Source organism: Platalea leucorodia (assembly GCF_965183815.1).
Source record: "Platalea leucorodia genome assembly, chromosome: Z".
Lineage (NCBI taxonomy): Eukaryota > Metazoa > Chordata > Aves > Pelecaniformes > Threskiornithidae > Platalea > Platalea leucorodia.
Genome location: NC_138858.1, coordinates 64,831,124 through 64,849,388, shown reverse-complemented (window position 1 = coordinate 64,849,388; position 18,265 = coordinate 64,831,124). Strand labels below are relative to the sequence as shown.

Below are 18,265 nucleotides of genomic sequence, written 5' to 3'. Positions count from 1 at the left end.
GTAAGGCTTACAATATTGTGCTGTTTGGTATACCAACAATGTTTTTGACTTTTCCACAGCTGTGCACTTAAACTGTTCAAACATTTCCGTTAGGTTTGTCACCTGGAACAGTATAGGCAACTGCTTTGTAACAGTTGTTTGAACATGGGATGTTTTCAGGTGTTGTGAATTGCCCTGTGGACCTAACTGAAGTTATTCTAATCTGTATCAGCTGAAGACACTGGAAAGTCTTGAGTCTCTAATGACTTGTTGCACTGATAAAATTAAACAAATGGGGATTTTTCTTTTGTCATTGTTCAGTTAATCTGTAGCAATGCATTTGTGATCCTTAAGGAATGAACTTGAAATTGGGTTTCATGACCAGAAGTATAGTTTTTTTTTTTCTTCTAACCTGAAAGAAGGAGTTGCATAATGAATATAAGGCTCACTGGTATATATTTGAAGTGTAGACGTCCTTAGTATAATTTGGGTAATTAACCTATTTTAGCTACTTGGATCTTGGTATTGTGTGATATTATGTCTAGGAAGAAAAGGCTCAATGCTCCTCTGACATAGCTCAGGTCTACTGACTTAAGTGGATTTATGCCAAAAAATAAGAAGGGTCCAGTGAATACACAAATAAGCATTTTGGTGAGTAGCATTTTATTTCTTATTACAGATAGGGTGAATGATCATGCTTGTAAATGTGGAGGTGAAAAATGGAAAAATTTTGATTCTTACTGAGGTACTGAGGGAAGAAGTCCAGAGAAGGCTTTCCTATCAGATACAGAGGAGCTTTGATAATTATACTGAAAATACATGTGGACAAAAGGAAGTCTATGCAAACATGCAAACCTCTCAGTCTTTGAATATTAACATACTCTTGTCTTCTTACCTTTCATGTTAGGTGTACTCTAATTTCAGTAAGAACATGCAATGTTTTTGTTCTTGGTAATTGTTGGGTTTTTTTTACACCAAGATTTAATCCTGTAATGACAGACTAAAGGAGAGTGATATAGAGGGCATATGTTAAAGCGTTACCTCAGTTACATAGTGATGAGAAACTGCCCCTCTCACCTCCAAATAGTGTTGTTAATCAAATCATTTGGCCTAAGTGATCGCCCTACCTAAGCTGAAAGCTCTAGTGTTGTTTGGGTTATTGCAACTCTGAACAGGACAACAGATGAGTTCCCTTTGTTTAGCAAGACAGTAGAGTCAAATGTTATTTCTGCTTTAAAAATGTGAAATTGTCAAGACCAGCAACTCTGAATTGAGCAAAATGTGTATCTTGGTTTCTGAGTACAGCAGCCTGGATGGACCATTCTCAATGTATCTGTGCAAGTGGAGGTGATGCTTCCTCTTATTTTACTTGCTTTCCTTTGTCTGCACTTGATTATCATACTGTGCTGCTTCTGTGCCAAAATGTGACATCCTCCAAATCCATCAACTCCCCTTCTTGAGGCAATGTCAGCAGCTTATTTCAGGCTTTGATAATGTCTTCAAAGCATGGTGTCAGTGCTGCCTTTCTTCACAGTGTTCCCAAGAGAATTTTTTGCTCTCATGGCAGGGAGTAACAGCTGAGTTTATAAAAACCTTCAGACAACTCTAAAGTGCATAAATGTGAACAGTTGAATGTAAAAAAGGGAGAACTTCTTCATTCTCGGACAGTGTCTGAGTGTGCCTAGGACAAGGCAAGCCTTCAGTGTCCAATTTGTGTTTTTTCCATATTTTGTTAGTTAACTTGGATGATCTTTGATCATCCTTCTATCAATGAGGTTTGTGGGTTTTTTTTGTTTTTGTTTTTTTTTTTAAATTTAGATTAGAGTACAGGGAAGATACTGCAATAGTGTTGTCCACTCATCCATGAAAGAGAGCGATCACTGCCTTTTGTGGGGTGTTGCACGGCAGCAGGTCCAGGCTTGGCCTTAGAAGTGTCAAAGCCTCTGACATTAGGTAATGAACTCCTCTCCTTAATAACCGGATGAATGATGTGTACATCACTGGCATAATGTTGTATTCCTCCCAGGCCCAAGCTAGATGTAAGTGTCGTTTTTTAACAGCATAACTATGTCTACAAGTGGCCAACTTTCTGTTAAAATCTCATACAGTTTGCATAACTGGATATACCAAGTGCCTGTGGCTGGGATAACTGATCACTACCTCAGTGTAACTCATACAGTTTGGGGGACTTGTTAATTTTAGCACTGATTAGATAGATACCTGTAGCCTAAAATTCCCAGCAGGTTTCTGACAGAGACATCAGCAGGCTGTGGTAAGTCAAAATCCGTTAGATTTGTACAGTTTAACGGAGAGATCTGTGCTAGCCTAGTTTATTTCCAGTGAAACCAGATGAGTTATGCTCCCAAGAGCAGCTCAGCAGAGTAGGAGCAGCTGTGTAGGCTGGTGTCCATCATCTCTTCAGCACAGGGAAGGGGATGTGTCGCACCTTCAGCATCTGAGCGAGCAGCAGCTAGATTTGTTAAAACTGGCAAGTTGAGTGAGACCGTCCTTGAGGACATTTGTTTTGTGGGTATTTGTATAGTGGGAAATTGTAAGATAGAGTTTACAGGGCAGATAAATGAGCACCTTGCTCCTTTTGTGTGGCTTGGGCATTGTGATACATCACGGTGGCTTGGGAGCAGAGCCTGGGAGAAATAGTGCTGGGATGAATCTGTACTGTGGTGTAGGTGGATACTGGGCTAACACCTGTTAGGAAATAAAATGTTTGGTTTAGACTTCTATGGTGGAAAAAATTTACTGAAACCTGCCTGGGAGGTTTCAGTAGACTCATGTAGAACTGCACCTCTCACTGGGAAGACAGTCTGCTTGCAGTCTTACTATCTGTCCTCCTTTTAGTTGCTACGTGGGATGAAGTTTCAGATCTCACCCTGGCTGGAAAGCATTGGTATTTTGGGGGCTGCTTTAAATAATAAAACAGCCTCCTCAACTTTTAAACAAATACAGTTATTTAAAAATAATTTTAGGCATACATTGCAACTATGTATATTGAGAGAGAGACATATATATATATATATATATATATATATATATTCTAAAGTTCTTACTTCAGGTGTTGTCTCAAGTAACAGTCCTGATGTGGTTATTGTCAGCACAGAAGTTTTGTGAGTAAGACTTTCTATCACCGGGAAAAAATTATGCAAAAATTAAAAATTTTTATTTTACAAGGAAGGGTACTTAGTAATATTTCACTCTGGAATATGAGTGTCACTGACTTTGTAATAGCACTTCAAGAAGCACTACCTGGGCGTATCTCATTTACTAGCCCATTGCCAAAGTGTGATGAGTACAGGCATGGTTGAGGTCCACATGAAGTGGCACACCTTAAAAACTTACAGAAACAGTGCATGCAAGTAACAGTAACATGCAAGTAACATGCAAGGGTGACCCTAGGGGCTATTACTCTATTCAGTCTTGCTGAATATGCTGCTAGTTTTACTCTAAGTAAACCATATTATTTTATCCTCAACCAATCAGATCAAAACTGAAGAATGTGAGCCTCCTGTCTTCAAACAAAAGGGGTTTTTTGCCTTTGGATTTCAGTGTGAATAGGATCATGTCCAAAGTACACAGTAAGCTATATTTAATGTAAACAAAAGTAATGCTGCCAAAAGTCTTGTATTCAACACAAATCAGAGACGAATCATTTTGGCTTCAAAAAATGGATATAACCAAGTGCGTTTCAAGCAAGCTAAAAATGAAAGTAGTGATTTTCTATTTGAAATTTAACGGTCTAGTCCGCAGAACATGTTATGATTTGCCTGCAGAGAAAGAAGTGCACTAGGCATATCCAGTACTTTAAATTAATTCACTTTAAGTCATGATTGTTTGAGGTTTATCTAGCGCTCTGTGGCAGGGTACAACTGCAACAGAACTGGAGATACTCTGATGGGGACTCCTGACACTAGTGGCTTACCTGTAAGCTTGTGATTTAAACAGAAGAGCTTTTACAATCAGTCTTCAGTTTCATAGTTTATTTTGCTTTGATTACAGTCATCAGTTTTTACTTTGTTAGATTATTGGGAGGGAGCTGGGAGCTGTTTACTGCTTGGGTCCAAACAAAGGTGATTAAGCTCATGACTCCAGTAGCTCCAATGTGAGCAATTGTTGGTCTTACACAGTGTTTAGGCTGAAGGCTTGAAATTTTATTTCTAACATTAATTTAAAATCCTCTGCCTCAAAAGTCAGTAATAAAATTCATATTGATTTAAACAGGATCAGGTTTTCACTATCAAAATTCCCTCTGAGTGAAAACACTGAAGAATGAGCTATTTTCACATCACTGGTGGATTCTGAACAGACTTTTTTTGTCTTCTGGTATTAATCAACATTTTTCTGTAATATGAAATATGCTTGTGATTTCATTCTGTATTCAGAAAGCTGTTTTAAAAACTGTCCTCCTTCTTGCATGAGATGTGTGATGAGACTGACAGAGAACAGCAGATAGCCACCCCCATTAGCAGAGGATAGCATGCCTGAGGCATTTTATTAATTAACCTCTTGAGTCTGATACCGAAGATGCTGCAAGGATACATTTTTCATTACAGTCACAATATTTAGACTATGAGCATTCAGGGGTTAACTGCTCACATCTCTGTGAACACTTCTGTTAATGAACAGACATATTTTTTAGTTTTGTACTAAATGTAGACAAAGAAGGATCTAGTTCTGCAAAATTCTGTGTGCCATATTTGTGTACAGATCACTAATCTGCCTATCGGTTGGGAGTGAAGAAATTCAGCCAATATTGCACATGTGTATAATCTCTTTATATTCTCCTTCATAGACATGTATTACAGAAGTGCTGATGAAGTAAGGTTTTTGTTTTATTTTTGTTTCTTTAGCATGTGGAATATTTCTGTTAGCACAGGGAGGCAGCCACCATATATATCAATACATATCTCTCATATCTATCTATCTTATACATATCATATTATACCATGTATAAGATGTTCAGTTTCTTCTAGGTTTCGCATGAAAGAACAAAAACCTTCTGTAGGAATAGATTTCAAAGCCAAGGCATAGCAGTTCTTTGGTTTGTATCCTCATGTTAAAAACACCTTTCCCCAACAATCTCGGTATGTTAAACATTTATTAAAAATAAAGAGATTGTGGTACTTTTATTGAGGAGTTTACAAGTTAATCATGACAGGTTGTACTACAGTTTTAGAAAAATCATTCTGGATGATCTTTAAAGATACACAGTGCATATGAAATCTTATTTTCTATGCATTATTGAAACTGTGGTATATATGAAATTTTTTGAGGTCAATAAAAAGATTTTTCAGAAGGCTGTCTATAATGTTCTGTGCTATAAACTTTCAACACAGGTTTAGTATTGATGGTCAAGTAGCTACTGAATGCTGACTGGTTGAATAGTGACCTACTGTTCCCTGTATGTGACCATGCAAAATCGTGTTCTTATGTATACGCAGTTTTCCCATAGCATATAAAGGCACTTCAAAATACACTAACCATTTTAGGGAACAAATGAAGATTAAGCCGTGAGAAAGTAGTGTCCTTGTCTGAATCATTGGGATTAACATCAAGTTACCACTTGAAAGGTTTAATTACTAAAAGGGGAAAGGAATGGACATCACAGGGAAGAAAAGAACTGGCTAAAATATTCCACAGTTTCCCTTAAAACCACAGAACCTGTGCATTGCTTTTTCAGAGGAAGAAAGCTGGGTTATCACTACAGCTCCATGCCTAAGAACTATTTCAGAATACTGACTTTTTAATAAAATCTCTGACGAAATAGCTATAAATTCAGTCTGAAAAGCTTGTGGGATCTTCCTGAATGGAAGGTGCTAAGGGAGAGGGTTGTTACCACTACTGAAGTTGCTTGGTCTGTTTGTAGATTTGCCAGTCATCAAGTTTTGAATGCTGTGATGAGTTATGTTATTTCACAAAGCTTCATTCAAAGCAGTTTAGTTACTTTCAAGAGTGAAGCAAGGAAAAAAATTGGCTGTCAAAGAACCACAGACAGCTTTTGTCTAAGAAATTCTTGAAGCAAATACTTGCTAATTACTATCAGTATGGTCACCATGCCAGAGATGTGTTGTTCTCTTTCTTTTAAAGATATGCCCCCAATAAGCCTGTTTGTGATGCTGAAATATCTCTCTCAGGAGAGATTTCCTTGAACTTTATCAGTTAAATCCTGTAAGGATGCTATCTCTTACCGGCCCTGTCAGGTCCCAGTGGCCACTTCATCATCTGTGTAATAGGTGTTTCTGGTGCTTGAGTTTGGGCATGAGAACTGAAAACAATTTTCTTGCATCTGGAGCGGATGGATGTGTTTCTGTTTTACCCGTCCCACAATACAATACCGTGGAGAAATTTCCTGGCTCGATTCATGTGGGGACAAGGGCCAAACTGGTGGGATGGAGTGAAGAAGTAGCTTGGAGAAGTGTTGAAGTAGAGGAGGGAGGAAAGGCCTGTGATTCAGTGCACAGGGAGTTCAAGGAATGTGCAGGAACCAGTGGGGATGGCAGGCTGAGGGAAGTGGCAATGTATGGGACAAGGGAATATGAGCATGGAGGGTGCTATCTGAAAAGAGTCAGGTGGTAGGAAAGGACAAAGGACTGGGAAGTGGTTAGGGAAAACAGGAAAAAAAAATCCCTTGACATGGTAGGTAGATCTAGTTAAGGAGTTTGGGAGTGGCAGCCAGGGATGAGGACTGATGCCAAGGAGAAGAGGACAATGGTCCTGGGTGAGTTGGGTGGGGGGAAACTGATGGTAATACTGACAGTACATACATGCAAGAGGCTGAATTAGCAGTTTGCACGTTGCTTTAATGCTTTAAACTTTTATTTTGTGTGTCATTACTTGAACTTAACACTTGCCTTGTGTGTTTGATTATGTGCAGGGACATAATTCTTCAAAAACCAAAAAACTGGCTTAGATTCTGGTTTATCTGAATATGCAGGGCTGAAATCTGCAGTGATTCAGGAATTGATTGACAGCTGAATGATTCAGGAATTGATTGACAGCTGAATGAGGCACCCTTGCTGTGAGCGTGGGATGAGGGGGCAGGCAGCACTAGTCAGAAGGTGAAGAGCGGCTAGGAGCTGTGACGGATACGTCCTTTTTATCCTGCTCTGCTGCCCGGGTCTGTTAGAGTCCTTCCTTTCCCATGGAAGGGCTTTTTTGTTTTTTTCAGTCAAGGTTGTTAAAGTTGAATGCAGCCCAGTAGGAGTAAAATGGTAATACGACCCTGTGCAGTGTGTGGCACTGGATAGCAGCTCTTCAGGACAGCCAGAAACTCTAGAAGGGGCAGGAGAGAATGCAGGTGTATAGAGTTCCCCATTAGCAGCCATTACAGCCTGCTAATGGATAACTTGTTCCTGTCCTGGTGCAAACATGTTGACTGTTTTTTTTGTGTGTGGGGTTTGCTAATGAGCCTATCGAGAAAACTAGTTTTAGAACAAAAATACCCGCAGTGTATCTTCTGTTGCTCTCATGAGGAATGTCTATTTAAGAAAACAAACAAACAAACAAAAGCATTTAAAAAAAAAAAGGCATTTAAAAAAATTTCAGTCTTTAATTTTTTCAAACAAAATTCCAGATGGTTGTTATGAGAAATTTTAATGAGAATTAAGTTTCCAGTAGAATCAGATTAGTTCTGTGGGAAGCACTGTGGCAGTTGAGTTATCAAAGCTATACAGAAAAAGTATGTACATTTTTTAGGATAACAACTGTATCCTTTTCCCTTCTGTCAACATTGCAGGAGTGAGTAGGTAATTTTCTAGTGTCAGTCAAAATGAGAAGTTAAACTCAATCAAATTGGAAATAAAACTTTTAAATAATTAAAATGATACAACATTTTGGAAAAGCTTTTTGGGGATGTGGCAACTTATCATTACATAGATTGTAAAAGGACAGTATGTGTTTCAATGATAGTATTTTCAGACATAGGTGAATCTTAAACTGAAAATAAGCACTCTTGTACATGAACTACAAGTTTATATACAAAAGAGTTGTTGTTGATGGGTTGCAGTGTAGACTCCATTGAATTCAGTACCAAAATACCCAGTTTGCAATTGACAGGTGGAAAGAAAGAGCTTGACTAGCCTGTAGGAGAGCAGCAAATGAAAATACCACGATGTTTTCCTGGCAGGCAGGGGCTCTGCGTGTCCTGATTAGGGATGCTCCAGAAACAGACCACAGGCACCTGGCAAGGCAGAAGACAAGTACATGCGAATGTATAATACATGCACTTCTCAGGCACTCGCACAGATTTATTTTAAATAATTCCCCATGAATATGGAAGACACATCCCTTTGGACCCACCAAAGGCTGTGAAGCGGCGAGGCAGGAGGAGGCCCTTTTCTCTCGGAAGCTGGGAGCAGCTCTGTGGCTGAGCAGGGCTCTCATGGGTGCATGGTGGAAGCCAAGAGCTCAGGTCCCAGCCCGGGGCTGCCTGGCAGCAGGCGCCTGGCAGGGTGGGAACGGGGAGCCCAACACGCCAGCTGCTCTGCAGGAAGGCCCTTTGCAGGCAGGCGGCCTGCAGAAGCGTGCCGCCCTGGGACAGGGGGAGCGGGGCTCACGCTGCCCACCCGGGAACAGCACCCGCACGGGGAGCCCGCGGAGGCTGCTTCGCCCTACCCTCACCCTCCTGCACCATGCCACAGCCCCCGCGGGCAAATCCCACCAGCAGTAAAAGCAGCAGGGCTCTGCGATTCTTCCCCAGAGGACAGTGCACAAAACCACTGTCGCTCCAAACCCGGGGAGCACGTGAAACCCTGCAAGCGTAGAGGTGGCGGGCTTTGGTCGTTTCCTCACAGCAAAGCTCAGTGCATCCCGAGCCTCTTCATTCTGACTTGCACCACCTCCAGAGGACAGCTCTGGTTCACACCCAGCCTGAGCTGCTTTCAGAAGTGCCTCAGCAGAGCTCACTCTACAGAAAGGTCAGCTCTGCATCATCAGGGTGTGCATCTCGCGGAGGGAAAGATGCCAAAGATATGTGTGCTCTGAAAGGCTTGTTTAATGGAGAAGGCTACTCTTTTTTTCCTGTATTTCCCCCTCTCTTCTTTTCCCGTGTTACCCATGTCAGAGCCAGAAAGAAAAGGAGCCTCTGTCCTTTCAAGAAATGAATTCTCTCTTTGTCTCTTCCATTAATTTTGCATCTGAGAAGGATTCCATTGTTTTTCTGGTAACTTTTCTCTTGAGCTTCCTGTAATGTCTCTTGACTGAATGATAATGAGACAGTTCAGTTATCTGAATCAAATGATTAACAAAACCAAGTCTGATACTAACACCTTTGCTTTTGAAGAAGGAAAGTATGAGAAATTTTCCAAAAATGTTTTTTTAAGTGAGCTTGACAGAGTGCCCTAAGACGTGAAGTGACTTGAAGACACAGATTTAAACCTCTGCATTATTCCATCATAGCCCTTACTCTTGAGCAAGGGGAGTGGAAAAAAGGTTAAAGAACAAACTGAGAATTTATTTGGGAATTACCATCATAAGTTTCTGACTCCGTGACCAGAGCTTTGAGAAGACTTAGAGAAAGAAAGTGGAGGCTTAGAGGGAAAACAACAAAAAAAAAATGTCGGATGACACAGGTAAAAGTCAGGGAGTAGCAGAAGTAAGTATCCTAAGAAAGAGAAGAAGAGGCCATTTACGCTTACGACTCATTCTGGAAGAAAATATGGTGAAGAGGTTAACAGCATCACCAGGGCCGAGAGCAAGTGCTAAGCAGCATGACAAGTTTGGGCTTTGCTTGGGGAGTGGGAGCGTGAGAAGGTGTTTTGCTCTTTGGTCAGAGTCTTGTGATGCTCTGTGCAAACAAGCTTTTGCAGGTATGCTTAGCTCTGACAGTACAGCTATTCATTCTGAATGAAAGAAATGGCAAAATAAAGGATTAACAAGATGTATGCTGATCTTTTCTCTTTCTCATTCTTCCTGCTCCTAAAAAATCCCTAAACAATCCAACATAATAAACCCCAACCATTCTACTAATAGTTTGAGCCAGCTTCTTACAAGACTGTAACTGTATTACTGCTCTGCTTAACAGCTGAAGTAGTAGTAAAACCCTGAAACACTTTGACAGAATGAATATCTCCTCTTTAATTTTTAACATTTTCTGTTTCTGAAAGTCTTTTAGTATTTAACTCTTTATTGACATTGTCCCTTGACAGTCTTGCACTTAAAGCAGTTATTCAAAGCATATGACGTACTTAAATTATAAGTTCTTGTGCTCTAAAACTGCTATGCATAATGAGCTTAATGTGCTCCATAAAAACGCATACAACACCTAATTTAAAAGAAGTGTTTAGACCAATGACTATAGGAAAAGTTAGAAATGTTAGAAGTGAGGCTGTGGTACCTACAGTGCCTCCCTTTTGCATGTAGGCAGAAATCACAAAGTCTATCAAAGAGGTGGAATAGAACTAAACATACCAGAACTAGATGATTAAAATGAAAAGATTGTACCTTTGTATTTATTCTGCAATTTGTATTTTGTATGTACATTCATAGAACCAAGCTAAGAAATACTGCTCCAGTAAAACACAAGAAATAAAGGAAACTGGGCAAAACAAATAAGAAATAAGGCAAAACAACTGAAAAGGTGGCAAAATGGAAATGGAAAATGCTTCAAAACAGATTTATTTCAATAGAAGACAAAATAAGCAACATAAAAAAATAGATTTTTAAAATTGCAACAAATTTATATGAGAAAGGTTTCAAGGAAGGCTTCAATGAATGTAAAAAGGTTTTGCACAAACCATATCAAGAAAATTAACTAGAAAACATGGCATGATTCCTTTATTTGGAATGAACGTGCCAAAAGTAAGTACATCATCTTTTCTCTGCCAGGAGAAGACTCCGCTGAGGCACTTCTGAAAGCAGCTCAGGCTGGGTGTGAACCAGAGCTGTCCTCTGGAGGTGGTGCAAGTCAGAATGAAGAGGCTCGGGATGCACTGAGCTTTGCTGTGAGGAAACGACCAAAGCCCGCCACCTCTACGCTTGCAGGGTTTCACGTGCTCCCCGGGTTTGGAGCGACAGTGGTTTTGTGCACTGTCCTCTGGGGAAGAATCGCAGAGCCCTGCTGCTTTTACTGCTGGTGGGATTTGCCCGCGGGGGCTGTGGCATGGTGCAGGAGGGTGAGGGTAGGGCGAAGCAGCCTCCGCGGGCTCCCCGTGCGGGTGCTGTTCCCGGGTGGGCAGCGTGAGCCCCGCTCCCCCTGTCCCAGGGCGGCACGCTTCTGCAGGCCGCCTGCCTGCAAAGGGCCTTCCTGCAGAGCAGCTGGCGTGTTGGGCTCCCCGTTCCCACCCTGCCAGGCGCCTGCTGCCAGGCAGCCCCGGGCTGGGACCTGAGCTCTTGGCTTCCACCATGCACCCATGAGAGCCCTGCTCAGCCACAGAGCTGCTCCCAGCTTCCGAGAGAAAAGGGCCTCCTCCTGCCTCGCCGCTTCACAGCCTTTGGTGGGTCCAAAGGGATGTGTCTTCCATATTCATGGGGAATTATTTAAAATAAATCTGTGCGAGTGCCTGAGAAGTGCATGTATTATACATTCGCATGTACTTGTCTTCTGCCTTGCCAGGTGCCTGTGGTCTGTTTCTGGAGCATCCCTAATCAGGACACGCAGAGCCCCTGCCTGCCAAGAAGATACGCCAGGTCACACGGCCATGTGTGAAAAGTATTTTCTGAAAAGTAGAAAAATAGTAGTAACCAACATCTTAACCATTTCAAATGTGTGATTGTATGCTGTAGTTTTGAATTTCATTATTATTATAATAGTTTCTTTCTTTGATGCAGGAATTATTCAAAGTACATGGGAATGATGGAAATGATAATTGGTATTCAGTTCTTCAGAAGAACTCTTTTCTGTGAAAAGTTGAAATGCATTATTGTTGGTACCTTAACTCATCTGTCATACGGTAAATGTAGATGTTAATGAACTGGATAATGTTAATATTAGGGGATAGATTAATGAATAGAATTTTAAATAGAATTGATACGGCCAGAATCGTCTACACAGAACTAGTTGCTGCCATTTTACACAATACCATTCATGGCTAATAAGAGATCAATTTTAAAGCATTAGTATGTATTTAATTACATTTCCAAAATTTAGTTGTCTTTCCGTTACTTATTTACTTGCTCTAATTGCCCTTTGTTGTCTTCACTGGACTTTGATTTCTGCGTGGAGCATTTCTTATAATGTGTGTGCATGTACAAATTGCATTACTATACCAAGTAAATATAGTTGCTTATATCTACCCCCCAAAAAGGAGCCCACTGAGCTGAAGTAGTTGCCCATAAGCCAACTATTTTGTTAAATATTTCTGTTTAAGTTTTTTCTTTTATGGGTCTTTCCTCAGAGCCAAGTAGATAAGTTTACATGTGTCTATACAAAGCCTCAGGGTGCACTGTAGGCAGTAGTTACAAGGGGAGAGGTTTAACGGACTGGAGACCCTGATTTTCCACTCTCTTAAGGAGTTGGCCCCTAAGTGGGTTTTTGAAGGTATTTATGAATTTGGGACAGATACACTAATTGCAAAACCAGACAAATAAGATGCACCTTCGGATATTTTTCTAGAATAGCGTTTTCTAACTGGAATTCATTAGATTGACATTAGTAAAAAACCAGCTAAACAAAAAAAAACCCTGATGAGTCTACAGGCATCTTAACATACAGCACTTAAACGTCAGTGCCATAGGTTACATCCAGCAGACAGATCAGGCGCTGCGTTGAGTTCTTGGGAACAAAAATGGGGAGGTCTGTGCATGTGTCTGTAAATTTGTGAGGAGTTCTCAGAAAAAAGCCTCTGAAAACAGGTTGGCATGTCTGCTGTCAGTGAAAGATGGGGAGAGAGGGAGGGATGGATTAGTACAGTTTGGATGGTACATTTGTATGATGTATACTTAGGGCAGACTGTGGTATTCCATTTGCATGTGTTAAATCCTCAGTCTCTCAGAGTATCTACTGCTGTTATGTGATTGTGTTGGGGAATGTCTGCACACACAACATTAATGTAAATTCTTCTCTGTTTGGACATGCATTCGGCAAATTAAGGTCAAGTTGTTTTATCTAGGTGAATATTTGTAAATATTTAGCATTGTTCATTTAAGGATTATTCTCTGCTTGAACACGCAGTATGCAAATTGAGGCCTGGCTGGTGGACTGCCTTGGGGAAAAGGGGTGCCTACTCTATGTTGGTAAAGACGACCAAAAAGTGTGATTTTAGAGCCTTGTGCCTTGCTGCTTTCATAGATGGAGGGTGATGGAAAATGGCGGTGGTGTCCGGTCTTTTCTGAGCTTGAGGTAAGGGGGAAAAGTGGACAAAGAAGAACAGTGAGAAAGTGCTGTTTGGAGAAACCTGTTTCTGTTACATACCTACCAGGAATGGGATGAACTGGTGGCTCTGCTCACCCTCAGTAGCATGACTGTATGCTGCTTTTATGCATAATTTTCATCTCTCCTTAGTAACCTTTACTTAGGGCAAAATACTGCAGTTTGGTCTTGGAAAATGCTGTGTAAAGTTTACTGTCTGGAGTATGTCTGCCTCAGTATACTGATGCTGTCTGGCTGGTTGATGCACATGGGGCGGTGCTGACACACACGTCAAGAGCTGTGCTTGCTCTCTGCCCTTCCCTGCGGACCCACGGGGAAAATGCCGGTGCCCACGCTCCACGTAGAGAGCAGCTCATGTACTGCATGGGCACTAGCTGCTGTCTAGCACATCAGTACCAGATCAAATGCGCTTCCCACTTGGAGGGCTTGTTGGCAGCATAACCCACGCAGTCCTGTACTTGACAGGGAAATGCGGGGATTTTACACAGGTGTTTCTGAATATCTCAGCATGATTGTGTGTCATCCCCCATAGCATCCTCCTTGTTTTTCCATACGCTAATATAAACTCCCTTGTTCAGCATTAGAAACCTTCTGCTCTTGTTCTGTGTTGTTATCTCTTGCCATTACACAAGCAGAATAACTAATTCAGCATCAGGTGTGACTTTCCAATAGACTCTAACAATGGTCTTGGTGGGGGGAGGCATCTCAAAGGGCAACGGTTATGTTCAGACAAAGTTTTAAGCCTTTTTTTTTGAGCGAAGGCTCATGAATTCATCTGCATCTTCCTTAGCATTTACAAGGTCGTAAGAGGTAGAGTCTGTAGATTGAATTACTTTCAAGAGAAAGGTTTCATGACGGGTGCTTGAACTAAAAGAGGCGATGTGGTTTTTACTGTGTTTTTAATAAAAAGAGGCTTCACTACTTACACCATTTTCCTTTATGAGAGGGACTAGCATCCTGCTGAGGCAGATGTTGCTGCACGTCTTGCTTTGTCTTTAAATTCAGTTAACATCGATCATGGATCTGATTTGGCCTGCACTGCTGTGTACAATACAAAAGAGAAAATTAAAAAATACACAACTAGAAGAACCTCACTGGAGCTAAAAAGCAGTGAGCAGTGTGCAAGATAAGAATTCCTGGTGACTAAATATACAGTAATATGAATATGTTAAATTATAGTACTGTACGTGCCATTTTTAAAAGAATGATTTATTTTTGATTAAAAAAATACAGTTAAATCAGATCTCTCCTGAATGTTCTGCCTGTCATTTTCTTTAGCCAGTAGAAACCTGCCTTTCTGGTTTATGAAGCTGTGGTGCTAACATGTACAGCGAGATGTTATGACTCATTCGAACAATTCTTTGTTCTCTCTTGAAAGCATTGCTGATGATATTTTCAAATATACTTGGGTTTACCCATAAGAATGCAAGCCTCTAGCAAGTCTGAGCTTAATGCAAGGCAGATTATGTAATTTTTGCAATGCCGTATGATGTGAATGTAATCCTGCTAACATCTTTGATAGTTGATAGTTTTAGTTTGAAGTTTTGCTGAATTTTACCTTAATTTTATTAGAGGAAATAAGATGGCTTTTCTTAGTTTGCAAAACTTTCTTCAAATGCAGTAAAAATGTATTTCAGGACTGAGAACTAGCCACTTAAGGATCCATCAGCAAAACTGCTTTCTTAACACCACTTGAAGAGGCAAGTTAATTGCATGAAACCCTGAAATCATGTGGCTTAAAATGGGGACTTTAATTGAATATAAGGTTGCAGTGGTTTCAGCAAGGGTCAGTGTTTTGCCTGAAGAGTGCTCCTCAGTGCTGGGAAGGTGAGGTTAGAGGGGTGTGGGGATATGGGCTGGCTCTCACCCTGGCAGTTCCCTTGCAAAGCACTACCTTGTGTATATGCAGGCATTGCTGAAGGATGTGAAAGGGGTTGGCAAGGAGGGCTACAGAGACTACTGCACAGTCTGTTTTGGCTGAGGATAACCAGTGTTGAGCATCTTGCTGCTGTAAGGCTGGAGAACCCCCAGCCATTGTAAGGTGGATGGTTTTGCTCAGCATTTCCCCACAGCTGGATGACTTGTTTCTCCAGGACTTGCAATGATGGAAGTCTTAACGGAGCTGTGCCAAGCGAATAAATTTACAGCCCTTTATGTTTTCTCTCAGCCTAGCAATATAAGTAAAAAGCAGTTAAAAAGCTTTCTACGCATTGTTACCGTTTAGCTCTGAAAGGAAAGAAGGGAGTCTAATTTCAGCCAAACCAGGTGTGAAACGTGCGTGTTTCTTGGGGATAACACACTAGCTGTAGCCTCCACGGGAGGAAAGCTGTCCCAAAGACTCCTTAGGTAGAGCCCATTGCAGTCCTCAGCTGAGTGAAGACTTCCAGCCAAGAAGGCTCACTGAATCCTAAACTGGTGCAGAGTTACCTAAGTTAAACTCCTATAAGACTTAAGCTTCTTTGCTATGTTAGTATCTTTGATTACTCCCAGGAGTGTGTATTATTATTGTAAGATGCCTGAGTGGAAAATTGGCAGCTTCATCTTTGCCACTGGATTATTATTTCTTAGTTCTGCTAATAAAGCTAACTGACGCTATAATGATGTTATTGGTCAGACAAAGAGTGGAAAGCTCATAGAAAGCAAACAGATTTGAGCTTCACGATCACAGAAGCTGAGCATGCCTTCGGTGGGCACCAGTCCATGTCCCCTGTAAGCCACGGTACAGGCAGCCCTTTTTATGCCTTCTGCAAGGGTTTACTAACCACGCTTTGGTTAACCATGTCAAAACCCTGTGGCTCTGAGCAGCAGGTGGTGGAGCTCCTTCTGTCTATAGTATTCTTTTAACATTTAGTACCCACTTGGAAGTGTTGCCATCAGTTACCCCTGCGGGTTGTTTGGAGTCAGGGCTGCTTGTTTATTTTGAGATTTTTCCTGTGTCAGTTTCTAGAGATGCCTGTGCAATCCTAGGTTCCCAAGACATTGTTGTACCGTTTAAATGATGATGGAAACAGTTTCAGTGATGAAGGTAATTTGCCTTATATGACCTAGGAATGATGAGATAACTACATGCTTTTTAGTGGGACATCTCTCCTGCTTCTTTGAGTAACAATTGATTTAAAGATAAAATGAAGCAGGACAATTACTGCTTCAGTGTTGAATCCCTGCTGTCTAATAGTTTAACCTGTATTTTAAAAAAAATATTTTAAGGTGCGTTTTGTTTTGTTTCTGCCTTTTTGCTGTGGTGCTCCTGGTAGTCACTCCGTAGCTAAGAGGGGCTGATTCTTGTCTCGCATTGTTCTTACAACCCAAGTTCAGTTTCTTGTTGAGGAATCTGATGATAAAATCACTGTATTGCTCTGCTTTATCCAAAATGCTAAAATGAGATTTAGTGAATTTCCGCTTACCTTAATCATGTTTTCCCACAAATTGTTTCCTGTTTTATGGCTGATCATTAAGTCTCACTGTACATGCTGAGGGAATATGTAATTACAGCTGCTTAGTGTAAACAACCTGCATGATGGCTGTTACACACTGAGAACTTTTCAAGAACATCTCCTGGTTTAAGCAAATATGTAGTAAAACTGGTGAACAGCATGGATACACAATTCCCAGCGTACCAGAGATGTTTACTTTGTCATGGCTTGCTTAGAGTGTGAGTGGCCATCTGAAATTGTTGTATTGGCCCTGCCTGTGTGACTGGGTACAAATCCTGACTAAATGCACCTGCTGAAAAAAAATTGATGCATCTTCACTGTCGTTATGTGATTGATACTTCACCAGCAAAGCTAAATTAAATTATTTTTTAATCAATATTATTTGCCATTTTAATTTTGAAATTATTTGTTTGTAGGCTAAAAAGTGAAATAGCACAAGCAACATCCCACAGCTTCCTCTTCCTGTTTCTTTTGTCTCTGCTGATTTTACTATAATCTAGCAGTTTGTACAATATGAAGCAGTTAACCGAAACATAATTATGAATTATGTTCATATTTTCTTGTGGAATTTAGGACTGTAATAGTTAAAGGCTCTAATTGATTCTGAGGGGGGATCATTCTTTGTAATTATTCTCAGTCTTCCTAGCCTGTTTGTTGTTGGCTGCCAGGTGAACCAACAAATAAGCATTCAAGTGGAAGTGTGCTTTTTATAATGCATTCTCAATAGTACAATGCTGTTTGCAATATTGTCCCAGCATTGTTTGCAAATACTGGCGTAGACCCTTAATGAAGTACTGTTCAAGAAAACAATGGGATTATTTCAATTCAGGGTGTTGGATTTCTCCCACTTCTACTCTCAAAAATATTATAAAAGAAAACAAATAAAACCTCACCTTCTTTACAAAGAGTAGTTACAGAGCAGCTAATGATGTATAATTTAGATCTTAAGGGCAAAGTTTTGCCTCCTGATCTTCGTTGTCAGAATCTGAGTGACAGGTCTGTACTGGAAGGAAGAGTATGATTTTAGAATTACAATATGTCATGGAGATTAGAATTTTGATCAGAGAACAGAAATTTTCTAGAAAAATGCAAGGTTTGCCAGCATTGTGCTTATGCAGGTACACTTGAGCTTCTGTTTTGTTTTGTATTTTCTAACTATTGACCTGCCAGCTACCTAATAGTACTTACAGAATGATTGATTAAACATGTATGAGGACAAAATATTTTCTTCTGTACAGCTGAAATTTTTGTTAAAGGCACTGGGAACTGCCTCCTTTTTTTTTTTTTTTAGACAAAGCTAACTGAATGCATGAATGCCACTGCACATAGCTGACAAAGGCAGAGCATCTTTGTGAAAAGGCTCTGTAAATTCTTTCCCACAGAAGTCAACGAAAGGGTCGGTTGTCCTGGGCTACGTATTTCGTCACTTAAACCTAGTGGAGATAGATTACTTTGGACTGCGCTACTGTGACCGAAGTCATCAAACGGTGAGTAAAAGACATGGGAAACTGGATTTTCCATATGTAAAATTTAC

General features: G+C 40.6%; 1 protein-coding gene across 1 annotated transcript in view; it reads left to right on the top strand.

Annotated features, from left to right (window-relative positions):
• The window catches only part of EPB41L4A (erythrocyte membrane protein band 4.1 like 4A), a gene marked incomplete at its 3' end in the record, with an annotated part of 134,826 nt that overhangs the window by 35,472 nt on the left and 81,089 nt on the right, over window positions 1–18,265 (top strand). Inside the window, exon 2 of the mRNA XM_082336219.1 lies at window positions 18,114–18,218. Within this exon, the coding sequence (XP_082192345.1) occupies window positions 18,114–18,218 (105 nt within the window). The remainder of the gene's footprint in view (window positions 1–18,113; window positions 18,219–18,265) is intronic.